The 24730-nt window shown below is 54.1% G+C and overlaps 8 protein-coding genes across 8 annotated transcripts; 3 read left to right on the top strand and 5 right to left on the bottom strand.

Moving 5' to 3' along the window:
* Positions 1–1589: 1589 nt before the first annotated feature.
* On the top strand, positions 1590–2933 carry M406DRAFT_248070 (uncharacterized protein; the record flags this gene model as incomplete). The annotated part of the gene is made up of 2 exons (XM_040916502.1): positions 1590–1668; positions 1759–2933. 2 exons carry the CDS (start codon positions 1590–1592, stop codon positions 2931–2933), a joined length of 1254 nt encoding a protein of 417 aa, XP_040781876.1.
* Positions 2934–3544: 611 nt separating this feature from the next.
* On the bottom strand, positions 3545–4069 carry M406DRAFT_326327 (ribosomal protein S13; the record flags this gene model as incomplete). The annotated part of the gene is made up of 3 exons (XM_040920070.1): positions 3545–3862; positions 3964–4008; positions 4064–4069. The coding sequence occupies 3 exons, from the start codon at positions 4067–4069 to the stop codon at positions 3545–3547; spliced, it is 369 nt and encodes a 122-aa protein (XP_040781875.1).
* Positions 4070–4905: 836 nt separating this feature from the next.
* On the top strand, positions 4906–5745 carry M406DRAFT_248169 (UPF0029-domain-containing protein; the record flags this gene model as incomplete). The annotated part of the gene is made up of 1 exon (XM_040916511.1): positions 4906–5745. The coding sequence occupies one exon, from the start codon at positions 4906–4908 to the stop codon at positions 5743–5745; it is 840 nt and encodes a 279-aa protein (XP_040781874.1).
* A 34-nt stretch (positions 5746–5779) lies between these two features.
* Positions 5780–7756, bottom strand: M406DRAFT_272236 (uncharacterized protein; the record flags this gene model as incomplete). Its single annotated transcript, XM_040918142.1, has 3 exons — positions 5780–6746; positions 6834–7431; positions 7733–7756. The coding sequence occupies 3 exons, from the start codon at positions 7754–7756 to the stop codon at positions 6202–6204; spliced, it is 1167 nt and encodes a 388-aa protein (XP_040781873.1). The 3' UTR covers positions 5780–6201.
* A 3864-nt stretch (positions 7757–11620) lies between these two features.
* On the bottom strand, positions 11621–13468 carry M406DRAFT_247797 (uncharacterized protein; the record flags this gene model as incomplete). Its single annotated transcript, XM_040916486.1, has 2 exons — positions 11621–12067; positions 12128–13468. 2 exons carry the CDS (start codon positions 13466–13468, stop codon positions 11621–11623), a joined length of 1788 nt encoding a protein of 595 aa, XP_040781872.1.
* A 1070-nt stretch (positions 13469–14538) lies between these two features.
* Positions 14539–16283, bottom strand: M406DRAFT_272234 (alpha/beta-hydrolase). Its single transcript, XM_040918141.1, has 5 exons — positions 16022–16283; positions 15786–15954; positions 15390–15707; positions 14965–15315; positions 14539–14928 (listed from the first exon to the last, which is right to left on the bottom strand). Exons 1-5 carry the CDS (start codon positions 16092–16094, stop codon positions 14838–14840), a joined length of 1002 nt encoding a protein of 333 aa, XP_040781871.1. The 5' UTR covers positions 16095–16283; the 3' UTR covers positions 14539–14837.
* A 3889-nt stretch (positions 16284–20172) lies between these two features.
* M406DRAFT_67267 (family 3 glycoside hydrolase) lies at positions 20173–23303 on the top strand (the record flags this gene model as incomplete). Its single annotated transcript, XM_040925057.1, has 6 exons — positions 20173–20425; positions 20552–20873; positions 20967–21073; positions 21146–21527; positions 21598–22434; positions 22496–23303. 6 exons carry the CDS (start codon positions 20173–20175, stop codon positions 23301–23303), a joined length of 2709 nt encoding a protein of 902 aa, XP_040781870.1.
* A 634-nt stretch (positions 23304–23937) lies between these two features.
* On the bottom strand, positions 23938–24303 carry M406DRAFT_243886 (uncharacterized protein; the record flags this gene model as incomplete). Its single annotated transcript, XM_040916235.1, has 1 exon — positions 23938–24303. A coding segment is annotated over one exon (366 nt), but the record flags the coding sequence as incomplete, so codon positions are not given.
* Between the last annotated feature and the right edge of the window lie 427 nt (positions 24304–24730).

Genomic DNA, 24730 nt, shown 5'->3' with positions numbered 1-24730 from the left:
TGGGTGTGGGCGGATGTGACGACTGTGAGTGATCAGGACTGCGCGATGCGTAAAGACATATACGCCCTTGCTGCTCCTTTTTCTTTATTTTTTTTGGTGTTCCTTCTTCTGTCGCTGGAGGGGGCAGGGGTTTCGCACTTCGGGAAGGACTGTTGATGTTCGGGTAGTCGTGGGGGAAAACGTCTTGGATGACGGATTCTGTTCTCGATTTCGTCGGCCGAACCCGAGCAGGGCTAGGAGATTCCGAGGAGGCTGAGCAGCTGGGCGGTTGGTGGCCCCAAGTTGTGGTCGAGGGACCTGATGGATTATGGATCGTGGGTCCTTCGCCGATTTAAGGATCGAGAGCTGACGCCGGGCGGTGAATAAATAACGTCGAGACGCTTACTAGCGTACAGTCAGAGGGAGTCAGTCACGCTGTTGCGGGATACAGTATCGAGCAGCAGTTGGTTTGAAGTGAAAGGCGCAAAGATAGCCGCACGTATTAGACGACGAGGACGACGAAGAACCAGTCAGCACACGAAAGGGGGATCACAACTACTTCTGTGCTGTCAAGCTAGAAGCCAAGGAAAAGGAACCTTAAGACTTATCCACGTCAGTTTCGTGAAATTCGCCGTATAAACCTTGCAGCGAATCCCCAACGCGGTAGAAGGGATCCGCCAGGGCTGTCATCCAGTCGCTACCATTGGTGACAGCCGTCTAAAGTTCTGTTGGATCAGGGGGCCCATGAGGCAGCCCAGGCCCTGTCTAGGCTCCGTCCGGGTAACCCCTGGAACCCTTGAACCAGTGGACGGGACGACCTGAACAACGCCCTGAAATGAGGCACACGTCGCCCAATCTATGCCTGATACCATTTTCTTCGTACTATTGTATATATCTTGCACTCGGTGACGTCGATGTTGCATCTTGGCTGCATTTCTCTAATTTTATGGCTGGTTCCCCATCGGAGATGTCGATATGCCTCATGGCACTTCTCAATGGGCCATTCAACTCCTTTCTCGACAGCCAATCCACAAGAGGCTATGGCCCGAGATGGGTTTTTAAGGAAGAGGCAATCTCAATGCACAGTATACTTATAAGACATACTTACTACTACTAACATGTGACATGTCTTGTTCCCACTCAACTCTCTTAGTGTGCTGATACAGGCCCAGAAGCGAGGAATGGCGCAAAAGGACGATCAACTGTAATGGTAGTAGTAGCAACGGTTTCAACGGCAGACAGGGATGAGATGGGTTAAGCGACAAGCGCTGCCGGGTCAATTTACATGCTGACATGATCGATGCTGCTTATCAAGCATGCATGCATCAGCACGTAGCAACACACGACGACGTTCAGTCTTTTGATATTCTCCTACTCAGTATATGCCAGGGAGGACATGTTCTCATAGCGACGTTCTTATTTATTTAACACGCTCTCATCTGACATTCCTGACCATGTACCCAGGCGGCAAAGGTGAAAAAGGCCAGCCTTACGAGGTTGTCCCAAATGGACGAGATGATATTCGCCGGAAACCACGCTCACGACCTCATGTGTTTGCGTTGCTCGCTGTCGTCTCTCTCATCTTCATGTCTCATCATTGTTTTCGTGCCATGTCACACCTGCTCTCGCCCAGGCCTCTCACCATCGATGAACGAGTGAAGAATATCCTCTCCACTACACCGTTGATAGGTAAGCATCCAACTTGATTCAACACCTACAGTCTCTCTCCCTCTCTCTGTGTATGTGTCGACGATAGGTGCTAAGGCCATCCATCCTTAGACGGTCACAATGATATGCCCATCATGATTCGCTGGTTGTACAATAACCACATCAACAATGAGACCTTCCAAGTCCCCTTTGAGACTGGCAAGACCCCAGGACATGTTGATCTTACTCGTCTCCGCGAGGGCATGAACGGCGGGGCCTTCTGGAGTCTATTCTGGCTGTGTCCAGATAACATGACCAACTTTGACGACGAGATCTACGCCCCAATCGTTCAGGCTACCTACCAACAAATCGACCTCATGACCCGCCTGCAGGCGCTCTACCCGACCCAGTTCTCACCCAAGGTCAACTCCAGCACCGCCCTGGCCGCCTTCCAGCAGGGCCAGCTCATCTCGCCCTTTGGCATCGAGGGCCTGCACCAGATCGGGAACAGCGCCGCGAACCTCAGGCGGTTTTATGACATGGGCGTGCGCTATGCCACGCTGACCCACAACTGCCCCAATCGTTTTGCCGATGCCGCCATCTGGTCGAACCCGACGCGCAAGGCGCCTGACGGCGGGCTCTGGGGCGGCGTGAGCGATGAGGGCAAGGCGCTGGTGCACGAGATGAACCGCATCGGCATGATCGTCGACCTATCGCACACCAGCGTTGACACGCAGGTGCATGTGCTCGGCGGCGGCAGCGACGGCTGGGGCGGCAGCCTGGCCCCCATCATATACAGCCACAGCTCCGCGCACAGCGTCTGCCCACACCCGCGAAACGTCCACGACCACGTTCTCCAGCTGGTCAAGCAGCGGAACAGCATCGTGATGGTCAACTTCTCGCCCGACTTCGTCTCGTGCGTCGAGGCGGACAACGAGAACGGTCTCCCCGACTTTTATCCGCCCAACTCGACGCTGGAGCACGTTGTGCGGCACATCACGTACATAGGTGACCTGATTGGCTACGAGCATGTTGGTCTCGGTAGCGACTTCGATGGGATCCCGAGCACCCCTGAGGGGCTGGACGATGTCTCCAAGTATCCTGATCTCGTGGCGGAGCTGCTGCGGCAGGGCGTGAGCGATGATGATGCTGCCAAGGTTGTTGGTGGCAATCTGCTGCGCGTGTGGAAGGATATTGATGCCGTTGCTCTGGACCTGCAGTCCAAAGGTACGCCGGCCTTGGAAGATGATCTGGAGCCGTTGAAAGTCGCGTCTATGTCCTATTCTGAATTGATGGGGTCGTCCTAAGGACTGGCCGACGAGACCAGCTCCAGATCACGCCAAACACACCCCCCCCCTCCCTCCCAGAGAACCCTGAAGAACCCAGAGAGACCAGCTTCAGGCCTACTTATCAGCTCATCTTCTAAAACCAACGAATGTTAAGCTCATGTCCTCGCTTGGAAGCAGCTTTCTATCTGCGTCGGTCAAATACAGGTAGTTTATAGTAGAATTAAACCATACGGGATATACTTGTATACCGAGACTACTTGGGAACCGTATCCGCAATGTCAATGGAAAATAAAGGTGTGCTTCTTGATTTTAGATTTCCGTTTGAGATCAATGCCTGTCCATACTTGGACTTGCTGAATACTTTTTTCTATCAAGACCGTCTGGCCAGAGGCCCAGCATATCCGAGCTTTCGCAAGACCCATCTCTCTTTGACATGGCATCATATATATCTTTTTGAATACACCGCCAGTTCCTCCTAGACGCTCTGCCGTTCATCCCAAGTGGGATCCGAACGCTGAATGCGGATTCCCACCAATGTCGCAAACGAGGCCGACATCCAACGTGGCACAACCCGCTTCTATGTATCCTCTTTTATCACAGCATCCATAAGTGTGTTGTGTGTACGAAAATCACCACCGCCCAAACCTCTCCAATCTGTTCAACCTCGCCGACGTCGCGTTCTGGTTGCGCGCCCGCTGTCCGCGCACCGGCAGACCCATGACGTGTCTCTTGCCCCTGTACGAGCCCATATCCCTGAGCCGCTTGATGTTGTTCTGCACGACCTTGCGGGCGTCGTTCTCGATCGGCATTGTCGACAGCTCCGCCGTCAGCTGCATGATGGTTTTGGGGCTGAGCGCCTCCAGCCGTTGGCGCGGGAAGATGGAGTACTTGGCCATGATCCGGTCGGCGGACTGGGTGCCGAGGGCGAAGAAGGAGGTGAGGGCTTTCTATACATGTGTGGAACGACAATTGTCAGCCAGATTTTGTGCTGGTCAGACAAGGGGGGTCTTATAAAAGGGTGAACGGCAGGAGGAGGAGGTTGATGTACCTTGACGAGCTTTTTCTCGCCGAAGTTGACGCCGAAAATGAAGATCTGGGGAGAGTCAGCCTCGGGACCGGAATTGTCAAGCTGGAGTTGTAGTACATACCGCCATCTTGACAAAAAGTTTTGTCCTCCTCTCACCTCGACGAGGGAATCATTGGCGGCTGTTCAGTGTTCTGAGTGTTGGGTTTGCAGCAAGACGTTAATTCTGCCGCGTCGGCGCCGTCATTGTTTAGTCGCTATTGGGCTTTGTGATGAGTAAGCCCCTAACCCTGAGAAAGCACCTTGGCCCAGACAGTAACATTCACAGGCATATATCAGGTGCCTTTGGTTTTTATTCGATGTAGAATAAAAATTAAAATTTAAAAGACCTACCTATTATTAAGCATGCTAACAATGCCATATCGCGCAGTCTATAAATTCTTGGGCTTCTTAGAGAGAACAACCATGAACTCAAGGAAACTACGGGTGACACACCGTCGAAGAACTCAGGCAAAGGCTTCATCCTATTTTCAGTACTTGGGTAGCACTCACTGGCGAGGATGAAGTAGACACAGACACTCACTTCATATGCCGTATTTTCACGTGTCGCATATATGAATGCGAAGACCACGATGTTTCCTGCAGCGTGAGGGTAACCAGATAAGTTGAATGGTGACTAAGCAATCTTCTCTGGCTGCCCCGTAGTTTGACCAGGGCCCCCTGCCGCATCTGATTGCCTCAAACCTTCAGACATGATCCGACATGAAAGGGCAAGGGCAGATCAAGGGGCTGAGCTTTTTTCTTTTTCCTTTCTTATTCTTCTGTAGATTCTTTTTAAATGATATATCGTGAGAGCATCTTTAACGATCCGACCTCTAAACGTTTAAAGTCCTGGATTCCTCAGGGTCACTGGTTTGCTGTGGCCATCCGTCTTGAACCTCCTTCGATACCACAACCAAGCTCGCAATGTCCGAGGACCTAGCAGATGAGGTCGAGGTCATTAATTCGATCTACGGGGAAAACAGCCTCGCCCCAGCTGGCGAGGCCGCGGACATCTACATTCTCGCTCTGCCCGAGGAGACAGTCTCGTTACGTCTGCAGTTCCCGCCAGACTATCCAGCTGTGCCTCCCAGCGTACTCAGCACAAACAGCTCCGGAGGAAAGCGAGGGTTGGGCGCGCGGGACCTGCAGCTTTTCCGGGATGCACTTGGCAATGTCTACCAGCCCGGCCAGGTCTGCCTGTTTGATGCGATCGAGGAGCTCAGGCGGCTGCAGGAGGAGGCTGGCCTGACCGCGGAGGAGCCTTCATTTGACGACCAAGACGCAGGCGAGGAAGAGCGGCAAACGACGGCCAAGTCCGCCGCCGCTGCACAAGAACTTGGTCCCGAGCCGCCGTGGATCCTATCCGACCCCGTCACGGAGCTGAAGTCGACGTTCATAGCCCGCTGTGCCGCAGTCAGCTCGCCTGACCTCGCCGCCCAGTATGTGCAGCACCTGCTGGCGAGCGACAAGCGCGTTCGTGCAGCTACGCACAATATCACGGCATGGCGGATCAGGGGCCCCAATGGGACATCCTTCCAGGATTGCGACGACGACGGGGAGACGGCTGCAGGGGGACGCCTTCTTCACCTTATGCAGCTGATGGATCTCTGGGATACCATGGTGGTCGTAACTCGTTGGTACGGCGGGCAGAAGCTTGGGCCTCGACGGTTCGCGCTGATCAATGCGGCGGCGCGCGATGCCTTTGTCAAAGCAGGCCTAGTAGAGGATTCATCTACGGCCAAGAAGAAGAGCCATGGGAAATGACGACAGAAAAAGAAAAGGAGCAGGTTTCTCAAGTCCAGTGTTCAGAGTTTTGTATTTCTATCGACAAAAATTCGGCTGACTGCTCAAAATAACGCTATGATGGGATTGAATCGACGAAACAACACACATTTCCCACCCCAGTAAACTAGAAAACAAGAAGGGGGAAAATCGATAGAGAAAGTATGATCCAGCCAGATGAGAGTCATCTGTAAGGAAGGATGAAAATAGAAGGGAAAAAATTTCATCACCTGCCATCCCCAACGCCGGCTGATGACAATGAGAAGGATGTGTCGATGCAAATGCAGGCTGACGAAAGGAAAAGAAAAAGGAGAAAAAGAGCCCAAGAAGCGCTAGTCCAACCCGGTCTGATGCAAGTTACCCGTCCACACAGAAATCAACACAGAAAACGTATGAAAAAAAGTCCAGACAGCCATCCTGTCCGCTTCAAACAGCCTTTCAGCCGTGCTTGACTAACAATGGACTTAAGGTTTCCATAGCCTTGTCCGCGAGCTCACTCGACAAGATGACCGCACCCGTCTTGGCAGTGGACAGATACGACAGCTCGGCATTCTCCTCCATCTGCAACTCCTCTGCGAGCTTGCCTGCTACGCCAGCCACAATCCCCGTGGCTTCGAAGGGCAGGTCGACGAGATCCAGGAAGATAGGCACCAGATCGACCTCCGTGGGACCGATCAGTGAATCACCAAACTTGTCGAGCAAGGACTTATCGATGAGAAGTGAAGCCTCGTCCTCTTCTGTCATGGTCACTGACAGGAATCGAGGCTGGCTGACCAGCGCCGCGACAAGGCTTGTATAAAATTTGGTGTCGACCATATCCACCCAGGAGGCCTTGCGGTGGTTGCCATTCCCGCTGTGCGACCTTGACGGCCTTGAGTAGTCGTCGTCGCGCCATGCTTCTTTGCCGGAGCAGTGGATCAGAAGGAGACCGCGTTCGACATTGGGTACGACGTTGTGCTTCTTCAGCATCTTGAAAGTCCGCACTTTTGGGGCGTCCATGTCAGCAAAGGAGAAGGAAGAAAATACTCGACCAGACTTTAATTCCAAAAAAATTTGATTTTCTTGCTTACCTTGCAGCTCGGCGACATTCGACGGCGGTGGTGTGGAGGGCGGCTCGTCGCTCTCCTGGCTGAGACCCCGACTGTGCGATAATGCGCCAGGTGAGACGAAGGAGTCGTGACTATCCTCAGGGCACTCGAAGCCTCTCGATAGCAATGCATGCACCACGCTCTGGCGGTGTCTGCTGGGTACTATGATGAAGTCGGAGTAATAAGAGGTGATGAAGAAGATGGGGATGCCAGCAAGCGCAAGCGGCGAGGTTAGGTCGACCACCCGGGAGCCGGCGTCCATGCCAGGAGACGAGACCCGCAAGACACAATATGACTCCTTGGACATGGAAACTGTCTTTGCAACATCTTTCGGCAGCCGCTCTATGATGGGCTTGAAGATTTGTTTTGCCCAGGCGTCATGGCACACAACTGAGCACTCGATGGGCGTCACGCTGATGTTGAGGAAGCCATGCTTCTGGTCCAGGGTCAGACCGTCGAGGTGATCCTCAACCGAGGCAGCACCATGATCTATACTTGGAGGAAGGAGAATCCTCAGGATCGGCTGCAGAAATTGTGAATATAGACTGAGAGGGATGTGTATAAGACTGAGCGTCTCGTCCTATTATGGCGTTGGGTCAGTATGAGACTCGACTTGGCTTTTCACTCTCGATTGTCATGACTCTCTTTCCGTGTCGCAGACCACCCCAGAAGATAGCAAGTCTCTGTAGCCATGTTCAAGGTCGTTGCAAAAAGAGACTTGACTGACTGCCCTTCACTCCCACCACAACACCCCGGTGATCGGCGTTCCGTCATGTCCCGTATAGGAGAGGAGATAAGAGCGATTTGAAACCGACCCGGCAACTTGATGCCAGCAGAGGCTGAAGACAAGCAATCCAACCACAAAAGCTGTTCGAACTTACGAGAAATGTGATCTCAGCGTTCATGATTGAGTACCACTGAGTAGGAGGAAGTATGATGTATACAACCTCTTGCTGATCATTCTTCTTTAGCAAGCGGCACTTGAAAGGGACCCTTGCCAGGACCCCACAGGATGCTTGCAGGACCCTGTTATTATACAGTAATCCGCAGCGACACAAATAACTGTTTATTGGGCGCGGGTGGTCGAAGAAAGCCAATTGAAAGGAATCAACTGCAGCGTGGAAGGACGAATGCGCTCCTGGCTTTGTTCGACAATTTTTTCCCTTCTTCTTCTTCCCCCTTCCGAGAGAGAGATGGAGGACAGAACTCGCAGGCCGTTTTTTTATTTTTATTTTATCGAGGAGGACTTGTGACAACTGCTGGTGAGTAAAAGATAAAGATAAAGTCCGTGCTCGGGTCCTCCCACCTTATGAGTCGATTCCTGCCAGCGCCGATCGGACGGGACAAACGGTGGAGATTTCTTTTTAGATTGGCGAAGATAAATAGGCTGGAACAAGAGGAGGAACGGCGCGTGCCGCCAGTTTAAAGTTCCACAGCGTATAGTATGCGATGATACCAGTGATGGTGAAAAGAATGATATCCTTGCGAGGGCCTTTTGTTGGGTTTGCAAGCCAGTTCCGTATACGGCAATTCGAGATGTTGTAATGGAGGGACAAAGGCAGGGGGAGAGAGAGGGTCTTTCTTTTGGGTTCTTTTTGTAGTCCAGGGGTTCCGACTCGAAACGGAGAATGGGAACAAGCCTGCGGGGAGAGCCCTTCGACAATGGGCAACAAAAAGCCTATTCTATCAAGGCCCGGCAAAACCTTGGGCGGGTCGCGCGGGCGTCTGACGGTTGATCTAGGCTCGCCTAGTGCAGCTCTGTGACTTCGGTGTTTTCTGCGGAATAACTGCTGTGCTGCACAGAGGAAGGAGGCAAACTCGGACAGGCAGGCAGCCTTGGGACGGACTTGCCCAGTTTTTTTCCTTCCCAACGGCTCCAATTTTTCACGCGCTGCACTTTTCTTTCCTCGTCACGAAATCACGACAACAAGCAGGAGAAGGGATGACCTGCGAAGAAACGCAATCGAAGAATGTATGTGGGAAATGGTAGCAAGCAAGCAACAACACACAATATGCGGAGGCAAAACAAGGAGGAGGATACGACGTGGTTTTCTAAGTTTTGCTTTTTATATTGAACCCCTCGTTTTCTCTCCCAAATGGTGGTGGGCTGCCAGCATCACCGCCTGCAGCCCCCTTCCTTTCACTTACCCTGCATGAACATGCTCAGCCAAGCCTCAGTTAGCTAAGGAGAGGGAAAGAGGGAGAGAGGGAGAGAGAGGGAGAGATGCAACAATCCAGCAGCACACTGGGGCAGGCATGCAGTCCCCTCAGCAGCGAGCTAGAGATATTCGGGACATTCCTGCAGCAAAGCTGGCCATGCAGGGTGGCACCAACGTGGGGGGGTTTCCTGTCAGCTGCCCGCCATCACAGACATGCCTGGACGAACTTGGAAGGGTTCCAACAGAGCACCCATAGCAGCTCCAGCAGCACGCCCCCTGGGGGGTTTTTTCTTCTTTCTTTCTATAATGAAAGGCCATAATGCCTTAGCAACCAGAGCTGTGCATCTCCTCACAGCGGGCAGATCTTTGATGGGAGCAACGCTACAGCTCTTTCTTCCCGTGACACTGGGACACATGAAGTTTTCCTCGAGACAAGAGAGAACATTCTTGAGTGACAAATGTGAGAAGAAACTACATAACATTTTTTTTCCCGTCTCATCCAGACAGCTGGGAACGATTTGACGCAGCCACCAAAACACTCTCCTCCTCCTTCTTGGCGTCTTGCCATTCGTGGTCAAGCCGGAGACGCACCCCGCATTCCACCTTGTGGGCGTGCGCCGTCACACGTCTTTCGTGCAGCCAGCACGTCTTGTTTCTTGTCTCATCGTCATGGTGCTGCAGCACCCTCGTGGTCTGTGGTCTGTGGCTGACCACCCATGACGGAGCCATGTCAGGGCCGCAGGGCGGAACCGTTCTCATGTCACCAACCCACCACATAGGACTTCTTCTACACACCCCCCCTCCCTTCTTCCCCCACCCCAGTGATCCAGCCCTATCCATGGCGTTAAATGCCCTTAGGTCTTGCTGCACCGTCGAATCATTGCAGCACGATCCTCGGGCACCTCTGTTCCGGTACAAGAAACAAGAAGAAACTCGTCATGTTCATGCTGTACGACCGACGATCCCACCAGCCCCAAACGGCGAACTATTTTGGTGGCAGGCCGGAGCCGCTTTTGTGCAGAAGGTGGTGGTTGCAAGAGATAGTATCAACGTCCCACATCCACCAACCCCGGCATTGAAGACGCAAAAAGGGAGTCCCCACTCGGGACGAGCGCGACAATCACACTCCACGCAGCCGTTTCTTTTTGTACATTTATACATAGTACAATCCTGCTATCTTGTTTTCTTTCTTTCTTGTTTCTTTCTTTTCGTCCTGGTTCCACAATTTTGCGACCTTCTTATCATTGAAACCTGTCAGACGTGAGTGAGCCTTCGATTTATTCCATAGCAGTATTACAGTACCATGCAAATAGCGAGTGAATCCATCCCGATCGGGCGAGCCGGAGAGGTCGGATGTTTCTCGGCTTACCACATCGTCGGGACTGGATGATCCAATCCTTCGTTTGGGGCATGTCAATCAACTTGTCTCAAGGCAGAAAAAAAGGCACGATGGCTCCAGGAAGGCTACAGACTCGAGATGCTGCTGATCTCGACATCATCGTCTTGGTCAGCGTAGTGCTCACCTTGGCGTGATGGACCAGTCTTGCATCCGACCCAGATGACCCCGCGCCGTCATTCAGCACCGCTGACCTTGCCCTCCTGAGCCAAAAGCTCCAGAGCTCAGCTCAGCTCCACACAGCCACAGACGTTGTGTTGATTCAACATTGTTATATCTATTGGACGGTTACCGGCTCCTCTCTTTCTCTTCTCAGCCTGGATGGGAGAATAGTCTAGCTGGTCCGCCAATGCCTTTGACCAGCCGCGCTTGCCAGTTAACCTGACCACCCTCTCCTTCATCTGGTCCCATGCTCTGAAAACCGGAGAACGTCGGTCGAGTGATGAGTGTGAAGTAAGCAAGCATGCCCGTCACACCCTCTTTTCACAGATTCATGCAAAATCGGCGTGCCAGGGCCTGGATGGTCTTTGCTCCTGCCCGAGCATCCGCGCGGATCCCGTAGGCCCGGATTGAAGGATGAACAGCGAAAAAGAAAAAGAAAAGGCTGCATCAAACCCCTGAGATCTAGATTTGAATCCCGCGCCTTGCTGCATGCATGACATCAGATCCTGCTGCACTGCACGTCGGTGCCCCCCCCCCCCTCCCTCCTCTCCTCTCTATGGATGGGCAAGTAGCCAGCCGTTGTAAGTAGTGCAGCCAAGGGTTTGGACACGACGGGTCCTCTGCATCAAGTATCCCGAGACGTTCTATATTGCCGATGATAGCCATTCCTTCCACCCCGGTCCCATGCAATCGTTCGATTTTCGGACCCCGCATAAACTACCCCAGCGATAGAACTGGATCATTTATCAGGTTATAGGAGCCATGAACCAGAAATATCCAGAAGGAACCCCCACGTAATATGCTGCATCCATCGTTCGCTCGGTTGGGAACAAGACAGTTATTGAAGCAGCGCCTTTACGCGAGCGCTGGGGGATGTCGTCTGCCAACTAAGTGAGGATGCCACCTCATCAGCGTGTTGTGTGTGCGCATGCGCGCGCTCGCTACCTTTCAAGGCCATGCCATGCTGTTGCGTGCGTGCGTGCGTGCGTGCGTGCGTGTATGCGTGTATGCGATCTCAAAGCAGCTGGGGAAGAGGGGGGCCAAGCGATCAATCAGGCTTTGGCAGCGACATCCTTCCTCTTGATGCCGACCACAACCAAGTTCCTCGGGCTCTCCTTGTAGTCAAAGACTGACTCTACCCAGCAGTCCTGGACAACATCTGCGTGCTCCCTCAGGAAAAGCCAGCGGTCCGTGACGATCAGAGACTCGACCACGCACGCGCTGAACGCCATAAGGCTCCACACGGCGCTGAGCTCCCTCTTCCTGCCCTCGTACGCCCTGACGTACCCGCCAATCTCCTCGTCCGTGAGAGTACCCATTTTGTCCTGTATGACTTGGCTGTATTGAGTGTAATCACCGTGTGTAGTCAGCTTCTTGATTGCGCCCCGGACATAGGCATGGAAGGATTTGTAGCAGGTCTTGCCAAGAGAACCGATGATGACTGGATTGGTAGACATGTTGAAAGGGCTGTTCCTGTCGGTCTTGGTGCCGTTGTCCTCCTCCCCCTCCTTCTTGCCCTCCTGTGCGTCGGCGCCTTGCGGGTCCGGCTCGTGGTAGACCTTGGAAATGACGCCCTTGTCAAGGAACAGCTTCTGCAGCACGGCGCGGTAGAAGTGGCGCGTGAAGAAAGAGTCCGACTCCTTGTCGGTCCAGTTCTGGGGTGCTTGGCACGCCATCATCCGCGCCGTGATGTTGAACCGAATGCCCTGTCCGTCGTAGCTCGTGACCCGCTGGCTCATGGGAAAGCCCTGCGGGTCGTGCTTTTCTGACTCCCGTTTCACTCGCCCGTTGATGGCCTGGAGGCTGGGTCTCATGTACGGCAGCTTGTATGTCGGCGGGCCCAGCTTCTCTGTGAGCAGGTTATAGCAGCAGCCAACAATGGCCACGGCCTTGATGCTGGGGTTCAGGATCATAGACCGGATCCCAAAGTGCGAGAGGTTGCCACAGGAGTGAATCGAGATGGCCATCAGCGACAGCTCTTCCCGCTCGTCCTCTGGTATGTCTGCGTCGTGGATCTTGCGTAGGATCTCGGACAGGTCGCCCGTCTCCAGCCGGCCCGTGATGTACTTGATGATCCCCTTGCCCTCCTCAGGACGGTAGATGGTCTTCAGCTCGCTCCGCGGCCTGATGTCCACAGCCTGGATCTGCTCCTCGGTCGGCCTCTCGGCGTTCCTCCGCCTTGCCTTCTCGTCCATCTTCTCGACGGGCGTCTGGCTGTCGACCAGGCTCTGCCATACCTTCTTGTTCCGCATGACCTTCTCGGGCTCCGCGAGGCCGGCAAACACATCGAGCACCCGGGCCCCTTCCTGGTTGTTTTCCCGGCCCTCCACCGCGACGATATTCTTGCTGTACGGCGCGGAGGCCAGCGTCCGCCCAAGATAGTTCTGCCCGCTCCCAAAGTCGATAAAGTGCGTCATCTCGGTACCCGCGAGCTGCGCAATATCCGCGGACAGGCGATCCACATAGTCCGCAAAGTGTGTCACCTCGTGCACCTTTTTCACGTTCATCCCGACCGAAACCTGCCTCGGTAAGACGGGCAGCTTTGGCTTGACGGGCGTGAAGGCCCGAGAGAGCGAGAGCCTTCTCACGTCACGGATATATTGGCGGAGAGTCTCTGGCGGGTCTGGCCATCGACGGGCCGAGGGAGGGGCGTCCAGGTCGTCCCGCATGAGGAGGTCCAAAAGGTCCATGGGGTCGCATCTCATAAGAAATGACTGCCAGTCCTCTGGTAAAACCCACTGGAAGAGCCCGGGCTCGTTGGTGAAGAAGTCCAGGATGTGGACTCCTCCACATAGGATCTGGAAGGCATCGCTGGTCGAGGCGAAATGGAGCAGGGACTCGACATACTCGTCTGTTGTGCTGAACTCGTCAGAGATCGGCAGTGGTCTCTGCGGTGGCATCTTCTAGAGATGAAATTATGCCGGGGGGGATCTGTGGTATGAATGCCATGAAGGCCTTCTGAAGAATTTCGACTTGGGCCTCAAATTTGATAGCGGCATGTATAGGGTTACTGTTACTGCACTACCGCAGCGCACGGCTCAGGGTCTGGGGTTCTAGGGTCTAGGGTTCGAGGCTCCGGGGTTTCGCAGTTGCTGGACCACTTTGCTCTTCTCACCCTTCAAATCCTATTTCTCTTATTATATTTAGGCTTGAAGCTCTAGCTATAGCAGAATAGCTCATATAATCAAGTTTAACAGTATTAAAACTTATGACCAATCTCGGATCACGAAAACGCATGACATCCTGTTGATTATCTTGTCAAAATGCTGGTCTACAGGTTGGTCGCAGGTGTCGATTAATTACACCTGCTTGTACATATCAAGCATCAATGAACTTGGGTTGGCGAAACCAGAGGTCCTCGATAGAAGTTATTTCGAAACGTTGCTGTGATTCTAAAAAAAAAAAAAAAGGAACTGTCAGTGTTTCCCCTACAAGTTTGACTCGTTCCGCCTGGCTTGCTGTTCTTGAGCAGCACTGGCATCCATGGATCACGATATACTTCTTACTTGTATATAACACGGGCCCGTCACGTGATCCCCACTGTTCCTTCGGATACAAAGTCCTTGGTTGCTTTCTAAACGTTCGTTCATCTTCTTATTTTCCAGTTCCTCTGGCTATCTTGGTAAAGGAATGATCCGACTCAGATCCCCCGGAGGCTACGTGGGTCTGAAATGCGACATTGGACGGCTAACAAGGGTCAAACCCAGCGAGCCCTGCTTTACGGCCTTTGCAGAAGTGCCGGAAAACACCGCGCAGGAAATACCAACCCAAATGCCGTGTCCTCCGCTACTAATAGCAGTACCGCCGACGGCTACGAAGATTTCAAACGCACTAGAGAGCGAGAATGCCGCGATAGGTGGAGATAGAGGTGGAGTAAAAAAGAGTGTTGGGGAAAAAGAAGGAAATGAGGGTGGAAAAAGGTGTACATAGTATAGTCACAGAATTAGAAACGAAACGTGGAGGCGTTCGTGTGGCTGGATAATTATGCCCATCATTTCATTAGCTAGTTTCATACCCGATAACTCCATGCATAATTTAAAGCGGTTTTCAATGTGAGTCCATCCCATTGCCATGTCCTCGGTCTTCTGTCCCCGTCGTCGTCGTTGTCGTCGTCGTCATCATCATTAGGCTTTTTATGTCAAGAAGACCGAGTAGATATGTAGCCCTTTCCCACCACTTTTGATGTTGGACGGGAACGATCGCCCCTACCAGTGACCTCATGGAATTGTCCTCATACCGACCGCGCCTCTGATCCGAGCATTACCAGGCTTAGCTGCTGGAGGCGAGCTTCTCCGAAAAGGCGATATCTTGCATCGTGTAGTTGGTGAGCTTCTGGGCCAGCTCCGCATCGGTGATGTTGCTGCTGCCGTCACGACCAAACAGAGTATTGGGGGACCGCTTGCGCATGTCAATGCCGTTGCTCTCATCGCCACAGCCCATGTACTGGAAGTAGTATTCGTGCGCATCGGCGTCAAAGCCAGTCGTGCCGGCGTTGCAACTGGTGTTTGCGTTGCCTACGCAGACATCAATTCCGTCAATGGTGTAGTCGATGTTGGTGGCGGGACCGGCGGCGAGCCAGAACTCGGGGCTCGTGTGGTAGTAGCCAAGCACGATGGGTGGCAGGCGCGGCACGGGGTCATCGTAATGGGTAGCCCGGTATTCAGCGCCATCCTGGGCGGTCACAAACTCGGCCCATGCCAGGTTGCCGATGCGGGGGGAGCCGACAGTGTAGATATCACAAGGGTAGCTTTGAATAGTTCCGTCAGCACGGTACTATGTGGACGTCTCACATGAGTCCTTTTGTGTGTTGGTTTTACTCACCCGTCGATTCTGAACTGCACACCCGCGAGGGTGGCGACGGCGGCGCCCAGGGAGTGACCTGTGATGACGAGGGTATAGTCTGGGTACGTCTCGTACGCCGCCTCGACGTACCCGACGGCATAGGTCTGAATTTCCTTCCAGGATTCGTAGAATCCATCGTGGACATAGCAGCCAGTGCAATCCGAGTACGCAACCTCAATGAAGTCGAAGTCTGCAATCCAGTTGCGCAGGTCAGATGAGCCACGGAATGCGACCACAATTTCTTCGCGGGTGGGGTCGACGGCCACATAGCCTTCCAGGTCGAAGGTGGTGGTGGTGCTGGAGTCGCAAATATTAGCATCTGGGCTCTCTGATGTCAAGGAGCATAAAGTCCTCGGGGGCTAAGGAAAGACTCACGGCATGGTACCGACGATGGTGGCACCATTCGCCGTGACATTAGGACACCCAGAGTCACCGCAGGATACGAGTGTGCCCACAGCATCTTCGCTGTCGCAGTACGCAGACGCAGCATACTGCACGTAGTACTTCATGTTTTCGTAACTCGTCTCGTCCAGGACGGCGGAGTCTGTGTATAATCACAATTAGGTTCAAGATAGCCTTCAACGGAGAGGTTGAGTCCAAGCTCTACTTACCACGAGCCTGAAGAGGCGAGGCTGCCACCAGGCCAGAGGCCAGGGAAAGTGAGGAGGCGACCGACAGTCTCATCTTGTCTGTCTGGCTGGCTAGCAGGCTGGCAGGCTGGCTGGGCTAAAGACCGTGTGCAGAAAGGGAGCGGATGAAGGCCAAACACATCCGGACTCAACTGGCGCGAGACACCACCGTGAGGTGAGGCTTGATATACTAATGAACCTCGCGGGGAATGGGGACCAGGACAGCCTGTATTATACCGGGTGGATCACGAAGTTGTTGGGATGCCGTTACTACTACAAGGAATGTGTGACCACGATGATCCACCTTTGTAGCCATCGGCGCCCCCACACCCTCCCAACGTCGTTCTTCACTCCAACACGGATGAACTACGTCGGGTGTCAACCAGAAAGCAGGAAGACGGGTCCGAGAAGGAGGTCTCGTGGCAAGGGAGGGTAGCATAGGTAGGTCTTGACAGGGGCCAGCTGATGCGGTTCCATCCCGAAGTCGATCCCCGGTCGACTTTCCCCAGGATCTGCCATACAAATCGCCGTAGTGCAATAGTAGTAAGCATGACTTAGGCAGTACGCAGTACTAGTAGCCTCGCCTTACTAAGTCATGTGCTGAGTGGGAGGATCCTGCCTGGCATCCTGCCTGGCAGGATGCGGCTGATGGGAGGGCCGCACAGCGACTGCGCATCGCTCCGTCTCTGGGCTCTCTATTGATGAAGGAGAGCGCGGCCACAGCCTCACGAGGTGAATGCACCCCATCACCGGACTTTTTCGACACTGTAAAAAATTACCCGAGTCGGGACCTCATTTTAATGTGGTATTTGCTTGGGCACACATCATCGTGACCACCGATGTTCTCATGCTGGGGCCATAGCCCTGGAGCTTGTGGGCCGGGGTTGATACCCGGTTGTGGTATCCTATTCGGCAGCAACGTCCCCGGGCCCTCCCAGCAACACGGCCAGCGGTAAAGCAGCCTGAATCGGTGGTGATACAACATAGCCTGTCCAGCCAGTCATATGTTCGGGCGGAGAGCACATGCAGGATCCATGGGTTCGATGGCGGGCAGAAAATAAAAAGTTAACCAACCAGCCTGGCGATTCAGACGCGAGAAGAAAGGAGGGGGGACCGATTGGATGGGTGCCTTGGCAGCGGCAGGTCGGCAGTCCTGGCTGGCTGTAGCCAGGATTGTGATCGCGATCACGCTGGCGGTTCCCTCAGTTTCTCTGTAGAGGGGGAAGGGGAAAAGTACCATAGCTGCAACACCTCCAGTCAAGAAACCCCCACTTCGGACGCCGGACAATCATGCTCGGTCCATCTAGTCGCGGGCTGCTGTCTGTGCTGAGGGTGTCAATTGGGTTAATTGGAGTCAGGCTTGCTGTTCAGACAAGCGGCAGACCCACCGAGAACTCGTGGGCGCGTGGAGGCATTGATCGTCACCTCAAGAACTGGGGGAGCTGTGCGGGTGCAGATGCATAGCCTCGGGCCGTTATCCATATCCAGGGGGCCCTGCGGCATTTTTCCTGCAGGTCCCAAGAGACGCAACGGAAAAGCACCAATGCTACCTCCCCAGACCATGACCGAGACAGAGAGACGGCGGCACTCGTGTAGCCGTCGACGTCGACGCCCTTCTCCTCATCTTGATCCAAGCTGTCACGATGCTGCTGAAAACCAAGTTTTCCAACAAGTCCAAGGCCGGATTTGGATATGGTCTTTGTTAGATTGGGTTGGCCAGTGTATAGTCTCGGCTTGAGTCGAGGGATTGAGCCATGGTCCAAGGGACAGCCTGGTCAAGGGCGAGGATGAAGTCGTGCCTAGGTTGCACTGCAGCTTGGCAGGACGGAGCTGTATTGCAGATTGGGGAGAGGAACTGTCTAAACTTGGCAGGAGAATGGGGGGTGAGCAAGGCTGGTGCCATAGCTTTGTCCTCGTGGTGTTGTGGTGTTGTGGTTCTGAGGAAGAGAAAGGCCGCCATTGAGGAATCATAGCCAATTGAAAATTCCCCATCTTGTGGAGATTAGTGTGGCCTTTGGGTTTATGCCATTGGAAAGAGCACCACAATGTGGCAGGGGGCAGACGCAAGCCACCATAACCGTGGCCTTGTTCCTTCCGGCTTCAGCACCTTCCATGGCTTGATCTGGGCACACCTGGCCCCTCACCCCATGTTACTGCAGCCCATGATCTTGCCAATCTCGTCACTTTGGAAGTCGGTCTGCCCAACATTTTCGGCACCCCAGCTTCCACCTTGTCTGACATTGCCCTAATAGGACCAATAGTCATTTCTTCTCCCATGCTCATCCAATTTCGTCTGGTATTTTTATCCCTCTGTCTGCTGATATCAGCTTTTACAAAGGGAGAAGACTCGGCCGAACGGGATCTCTGATGAAAATTGATAGAGATCTCGAGGAAATTTTAGAACCCCTGCACGATAACGTCGCCCGGCAGTGGTCGTCCACGACGCCCCTCTGTTTTTGAAAACCCGAACCTACCACTCCGTACACGCAACACCCGACCGAACCAGCTGCTTCTGGAAGGCCACAGGATCTATCGGCAGGACCTTTGCTATATTTCAGTGTTCCTGCCCGCTCTTGCACACCTTTGTTGTCTACAAGGCTATCACGGCATTTCTCGGTCTCCCCCCCCCCCCACCCAACCCAAGGTTATCTCTCAATGAACCGAGATATTTATCCATGACATGCAAGAAAGGGGCCGTTGGAGGGAACAAGTGCTCCGTATCTGGGCCTGCTGGGTTTGCATCTTAAGTATGATGGCTGAGGGGGCGAAAGGGGTCGAGAAAGACAGACCCGAAAAGCACAGAGGCAGAGAGTTGGTTGCCTTCTTCCCGTGATCCTCTGGGGGCCTTTCATTTAACCCTGGTTAATTTCTATCTTCTCAACACCCGTGCGATCTCCATCAGCAATCTCCGGCCTGTTTGTGGGGCTTCTTCGACATCGTCATGGACAGACTCACCGTTGACTCTTGAGGTTGCCTGGCCAAGTGCATCACGAAATTGTCGATCGCATGAAAATTAAGCGTGCAAGAGGGTCTAATGAATCTTCATCCTGGATAGTTTTGCGATTTATTGAACCTTGGTGAGGTCTTATGGGACTATTCTGGCAAGGCCGTACCCTATGTTGTTATTTATTACTTAACATGGCGAGGGGGACGACCTGAGGATCGGCACCAGAATACTATGAAGTGATCTGCGTACGGGACCTCGAAAGGTAAGTGTCAGCTGCGTAGGCTGACAGCTTCTTTAAGATTCTCTTCATGCAGGCTGCGCAACATGGCGCTCAGGAACCGTGGTTCTCGACGCTCTAGCTGTGAAGGCCAGCAGCAGCACCTTGTTCAGAGTCGTATCGACCTCCCGGGTTCTCTTGGCGCCAGGCGTCCAGCTGCCCATCCTCTTCTGCTTTCGAAAGCGGCTATTCAGCAGCCCTTGGTTTGGTTGCATCCGCTACTCCAAAGCTGGTATGCTTTGCTTATCGCTCTTCCTCGCCGTTACGCCTACTATGGTGCGTGCGCATTCCACGTGTGGGTGAATCACGGCACTACTGTTGACTCCACTGGTGATGCGGGAGAGTGGGATATGCATTCCCACCTTACTATTTGGTTCCGAGGCCCCCAAGGCACGGTCACCTTGCTGAGCACAGCTCATATGACCTGCCAGTGTCAGTCAAGACGTTAACTAGAGCTACCTGGTTTGGCCTTTGGTCCGGCCGGCCTCCATCACGGGCTCACCCAGGTACTATAGTCAAGTATGTTACTATACAGACTTCACAGCACGGGATCTCCCCGGTATGTGGCGCCGCTAGAAGAAGGGGCGGGGCACAGTGAGAATGGAGCCCGGCGATCTCAGGATACACAGACCTCTCAAGGGGCCTGGCAAGCACATGTCATGGCAGCAAAGCGGGCCACCCTCGACTCCTCCTCGGAACCCGGGTGTCCATCGATCTCTCAGGTCTCTTATGTATAAGTACATTCGGCCGAGGAAATACTGCTGCCTCCGGGCCGCGTCTCGATGTCTCCTGAAATCCTGTTGACAGACATCAAAGGACCATCAAGTAAGTGGTGATCGAGTCGCGAGGTAATCGGGCAGGCAGTCCTCTCTTTACAATCCCCCTACCCCGTCTTCGTTGCCGATCACGATGGCACCATCCACGAGCGCTGGTCTACACGGCCTTCTAGCTGCGAGCCTGTTCACTGCGGCCTCGTCAGCCGACAGTGTCAGTCCTCGAGATGCCGTCCCATCGGGCTTCGTCGCTGCCCCTTACTACCCGGCACCCTATACGGGATGGATCGCAAATTGGACCGAGAGCGTGGAAAAGGCCAAGGCCTTGGTAGATACTATGACCTTGGCTGAGAAGGCAAACATCACGGCCGGTACTGGTATCTATATGGGTAAGCTCTATCCTCTATTTTCCCTATAAATCCTCGTACGGAGCGCCTGCTGACCAAGTTGCAGAGTAAGCACGTTCCATGACTGTACCTTATGATAGATTCCCGAGTACTAAATTATAGTTTCTAGTGTCTGCGTGGGCATGACCGGAAGTGCACCTCGAGTTGGCTTCCCGCAACTCTGCCTTCAAGACTCCGCCCTTGGCGTCCGCGATACCGATAACATCACAGCCTTTCCAGCAGGCGTCACGACAGGCGCGACCTGGGATAAGGACTTGATCTACCAACGAGGAGTGGCTATTGGCGAGGAATTTCGTGGCAAGGGTGCCAATGTCTATCTGGGCCCTGTTGTTGCTCCTCTGGGCCGGAAACCCCGTGATGGTCGTAGCTGGGAAGGCTTCGGAGCGGATCCCGTTCTATCAGGCAAAGGCGCCGCCCTAACGATCCAAGGGTGCGTCTCTCCAGTCGTCATAACACTATTTTTGACTTTGTGACTACACGTGCCCGACAGACGAGTTGGAAGCTGACCTCATCCACCTCACAGTGTCCAGGAACAGGGCGTGATGGCGACGATTAAACACCTGATTGGATATGAGCAGGAGATGTGGCGGGAGTACAACATCATCCAGCCGGGCTACTCGGCCAACATCGGTACGTTTCTGTTCTCACTGAGCAACTGCCTGTGTCTCTTTTTCAGGAGCTAATACAAGCTGTGGTATATAGACGACCGGACAATGCATGAGCTGTACCTGTGGCCCTTCGCGGAAGCAGTCCGCGCTGGCGTTGTCTCGGCCATGGCGGCCTACAACGCTGTGAATGGTTCCGCCTGCAGCCAGAACAGCTATCTGATCAACAACCTCTTCAAAGACGAACTTGGCTTTCAAGGGTTCATCATGTCTGACTGGCTGGCGCAGATGTCTGGGGTCGCCTCCGCCCTGGCAGGCCTGGACATGGGCATGCCTGGCGATACTATCATTCCTCTGCTCGGATACTCGTATTGGATGTACGAGATGACAACAGCTGTCTTGAACGGTTCCACACCCGTCGACCGTCTGGACGATGCAGCTGTCCGGATCGTCGCCGCTTGGTACCAAATGGGACAAGAGTCAGTTTTCACCTCTCAAGTTTTTTTTCCCCTTCCAAATCTCAGATCGATCTAATGGGTGTTGTTATAGCAATGATTATCCCGAGCCCAACTTCTCATCCTACTCAACAGATGCCGTTGGCCTTCTTCACCCTGGTGCGCTGAGTGGACCCACTGGGGTGATTAACCAGTTCGTGGACGTACGCGGAGACCATGCTGTCGTCGCTCGAGAGGTTGCCCGAGACGGTATTACCATGCTGAAGAACGATGACAATCTCCTCCCACTCTCGACCGATACTCCTCTGTTCCTCTTCGGTACGGATCAAGCGGTCAATCCAGACGGTCCCAATGCCTGCGTTGACAGGTCCTGCGACACTGGAACCCTCGGAATGGGCTGGGGCAGCGGCACTGCCCGTTATGAAACTTTCAACGACCCACTCACTGCAATCCAGGCCAACGCCACGAATGTTACCTCCTTCAACACTGACTCGTTCCCGAGCGACGTTGGGACCGTGACTGATGACGACGTTGCTATTGTCTTTATCACCTCCGACTCTGGTGAGAACTCATACACGGTGGAAGGAAACGCCGGCGACCGATCCAGCTCGGGTCTGGTCGCGTGGTACGACGGCGATGAGCTCGTCGAGGCTGCCGCGGCCAAATTTAGCAACGTTATCGTTGTGGTCCACACTGTCGCCCCCATCATTGTCGAGCCGTGGTATGACCTGGATTCCGTCAAGGCGATTCTCTTTGCGCACCTACCCGGTCAGGAGGCTGGGTACTCCCTGACAGATGTCCTGTTCGGCGCCGTGTCTCCCAGCGGCCACCTGCCCTATACTATTCCTGTTGCGGAGGATGACTATCCATCCTCTGTCAGCTTGACTGGCTTTGCGTTTGGACAGATCCAGGACACGTACACGGAAGGACTGTGAGTTTTTCTAAACAAGGATTGGCAAGGCCCATAACGAATCACTGACCGTTCTTGTTAGTTACATCGATTACCGCTATCTCAACAAGGTCGGCACCAAGCCTCGCTACGCCTTCGGCCACGGACTCTCTTACACCAACTTCACCTACACCAATGCCACTATCACAAAGGTAACCCAGCTCACCACCCTGCCGGCCAGCCGCACCGCCAAGTCCGGCCTGCCCTCCTATAATACCACCATCCCCCCGGCGTCCGAGGCATACAAGCCCGCAGACTATGACGAGATCTACGTCGACCGTTACCTGTACCCTTGGCTGTCCGACGACGATGCTGCAGCCGCCGCGGCGACCGGCGAAGCCGTTGCTGCTGGCACGAATTCCGGATATGACTATCCGGAGGGTTACAGCACCACCCAGACCGCCGGACCCGCCGCCGGAGGCGGTCTGGGTGGCAACCCAGCGCTGTTCGAGACGGCCTACACCATCAGCGTGGTCGTTACCAACGTCGGCTCCGGCTCGACCGTTGAATCGCCGCTCTCTAACTCGACCAAGCGGGCAACGACCGGCTACAGTGGCAAGGCTGTGGCGCAGGCCTACGTGCAGTATCCTGACAGCGACTACGACACACCCATTATCCAGCTGCGCGACTTCGAGAAGACCGACACCCTCGCCGTGGGCGAGAGCCAGACGGTGGAGCTGACCTTCACAAGGAAGGATGTCTCGGTGTGGGACGTTGTCGAGCAGAACTGGGTGGTTCCTGTCGTGGATGGCGCCTACAAGTTCTGGATTGGAGAGGCAAGCGATGCGCTTTATCTGGCGTGCGGTGCCGATACCCTCACTTGCGAGGAGGATCAGACGCCACCTGTGTAAACCAGGCAGAGTGGACTATGTTTCTCTACTTGTCGCTTTCAATATTTCATGTAGCATACTTTTTATTTCAAAGATAGGGTTTATTGTCTAATCTACTATTACAGCGACTCAGAATCCCAAGTCTTCGATGTAGTAGCCAACATTTCATGAAGTCGTACTGATCCTTTGCTCGTCCTAGTTGATGTTTTGGCGTGCTTAGTGTCGAATGGTTCAGAACCAGTAAAGTTAACGAAAGACGAAACGCAAATACAAGTGGACCATGGCTTGACCTTTTTGTACTGTAGAATTTTGTACATGAAGCAGAGTCCTTTGCCTGCTGCCGCCGTCTATGACCCTCCGGGACTTGACAGCCCTGTCCAACCCGTCTGCTCCCAATATCTCCCTTGGCGGGAGGGCAAAAATACCATCTCGCAGGCGTATGATTGCATGTCCGCACAATTCAGACGACCGGCTCCATGCCTCCCAAGCCTTCCCGTACTCTCGGCTTTTGATGCTCCAATGGTAATCTGGCATAAATTTCTGCTGTCCCAGCTCCGCCCTATAACCAGCCCCGCCAACAGGCTGTACATTTTGAACAGCAAGCAACATCCCCGTCACCAATCCAGCCCAAGCCAGGAAGCAAAGGAACCATCTTTTAGGCGCTCAACATCTTCCTCCGCTTGCTCAACCTCCTCTGCAGCATCTTCCGCCCATTCTTGGTCCGCACGCGGCTCAGGAACCCGTGCCGCCGCTGCCTGATGAGCCGCGACGGCCGGTTCATGTTCATGTACCGCCGCGGTCCGCACCGGATCTGGGTCTGCAGGAGGGCCGGGTGTGTCGTGATCGCCGACGTCGGCACGACGTCTGCCGCTATCGTCGTCGTCGTCGTCGCTGTAGGTGCGGCGGGTGTGAAGGCTCCCTGGAGGAGGGACGAGAGGACCGTTGGTCGCCTGCTGCCAAAGGCAGAAGCGGGCTGGGAGGTGGATGGGCGTAGAGCCGGGAGGGAGGAGAAGGTCCTGGAGGGGGGAAAGTAAAGCCTGTTAGTGCTGGCGCTTTTATAGAACAATTGGGTTGATACGAACCTTGTGGGGCCAGCGGGCTGCGTCGCGGCGTCGTGGAGGACTGCGCGGACGGCGGACCGCGCGAGCAGGAGGCGCGACATCGTCGCTGTGTGCGTGGACCCTGCTTGGGAGTCGAGTGGGGGGAAAGAGTGTATTTGGGTGAGAAGAGAGATTGTGTGCTTTCGACTGTCGTCTCGTGGGAGCACTTGGAAGTCTGCCTTTCTCGTCGTGGGGTTGGGGATCGGGCAATTCCGTCGTTGGAGCTTGGTGGTTTACGATGACCCGCGAAATTCTACAGCTCCAAGACCCTAACCCTTACAGTTCCTCCGGGAGTCTGTGTTGGGACCGCAATGGAAACACGAAACCATGGACCTCACCTAAATCAGA

The sequence above is a fragment of the Cryphonectria parasitica genome, assembly GCF_011745365.1.
Source record: "Cryphonectria parasitica EP155 unplaced genomic scaffold M406scaffold_1, whole genome shotgun sequence".
In the NCBI taxonomy this organism is placed as follows: Eukaryota; Fungi; Ascomycota; class Sordariomycetes; order Diaporthales; family Cryphonectriaceae; genus Cryphonectria; species Cryphonectria parasitica.
This window is presented reverse-complemented; position numbering and strand designations above follow the sequence as displayed.

Coding starts and splice junctions, on each gene's coding strand:
- M406DRAFT_272234 (XM_040918141.1), bottom strand. CDS start 16,094: ATGAGACTGTCGGTCGCCTCCTCACTTTCCCTGGCCTCTGGCCTGGTG. Junction 15,708..15,785: donor ACCATCGTCGGTACCATGCC/GTGAGTCTTTCC, acceptor TTGCGACTCCAG/CACCACCACCACCTTCGACC. Junction 15,316..15,389: donor GTGCAGTTCAGAATCGACGG/GTGAGTAAAACC, acceptor AACTATTCAAAG/CTACCCTTGTGATATCTACA.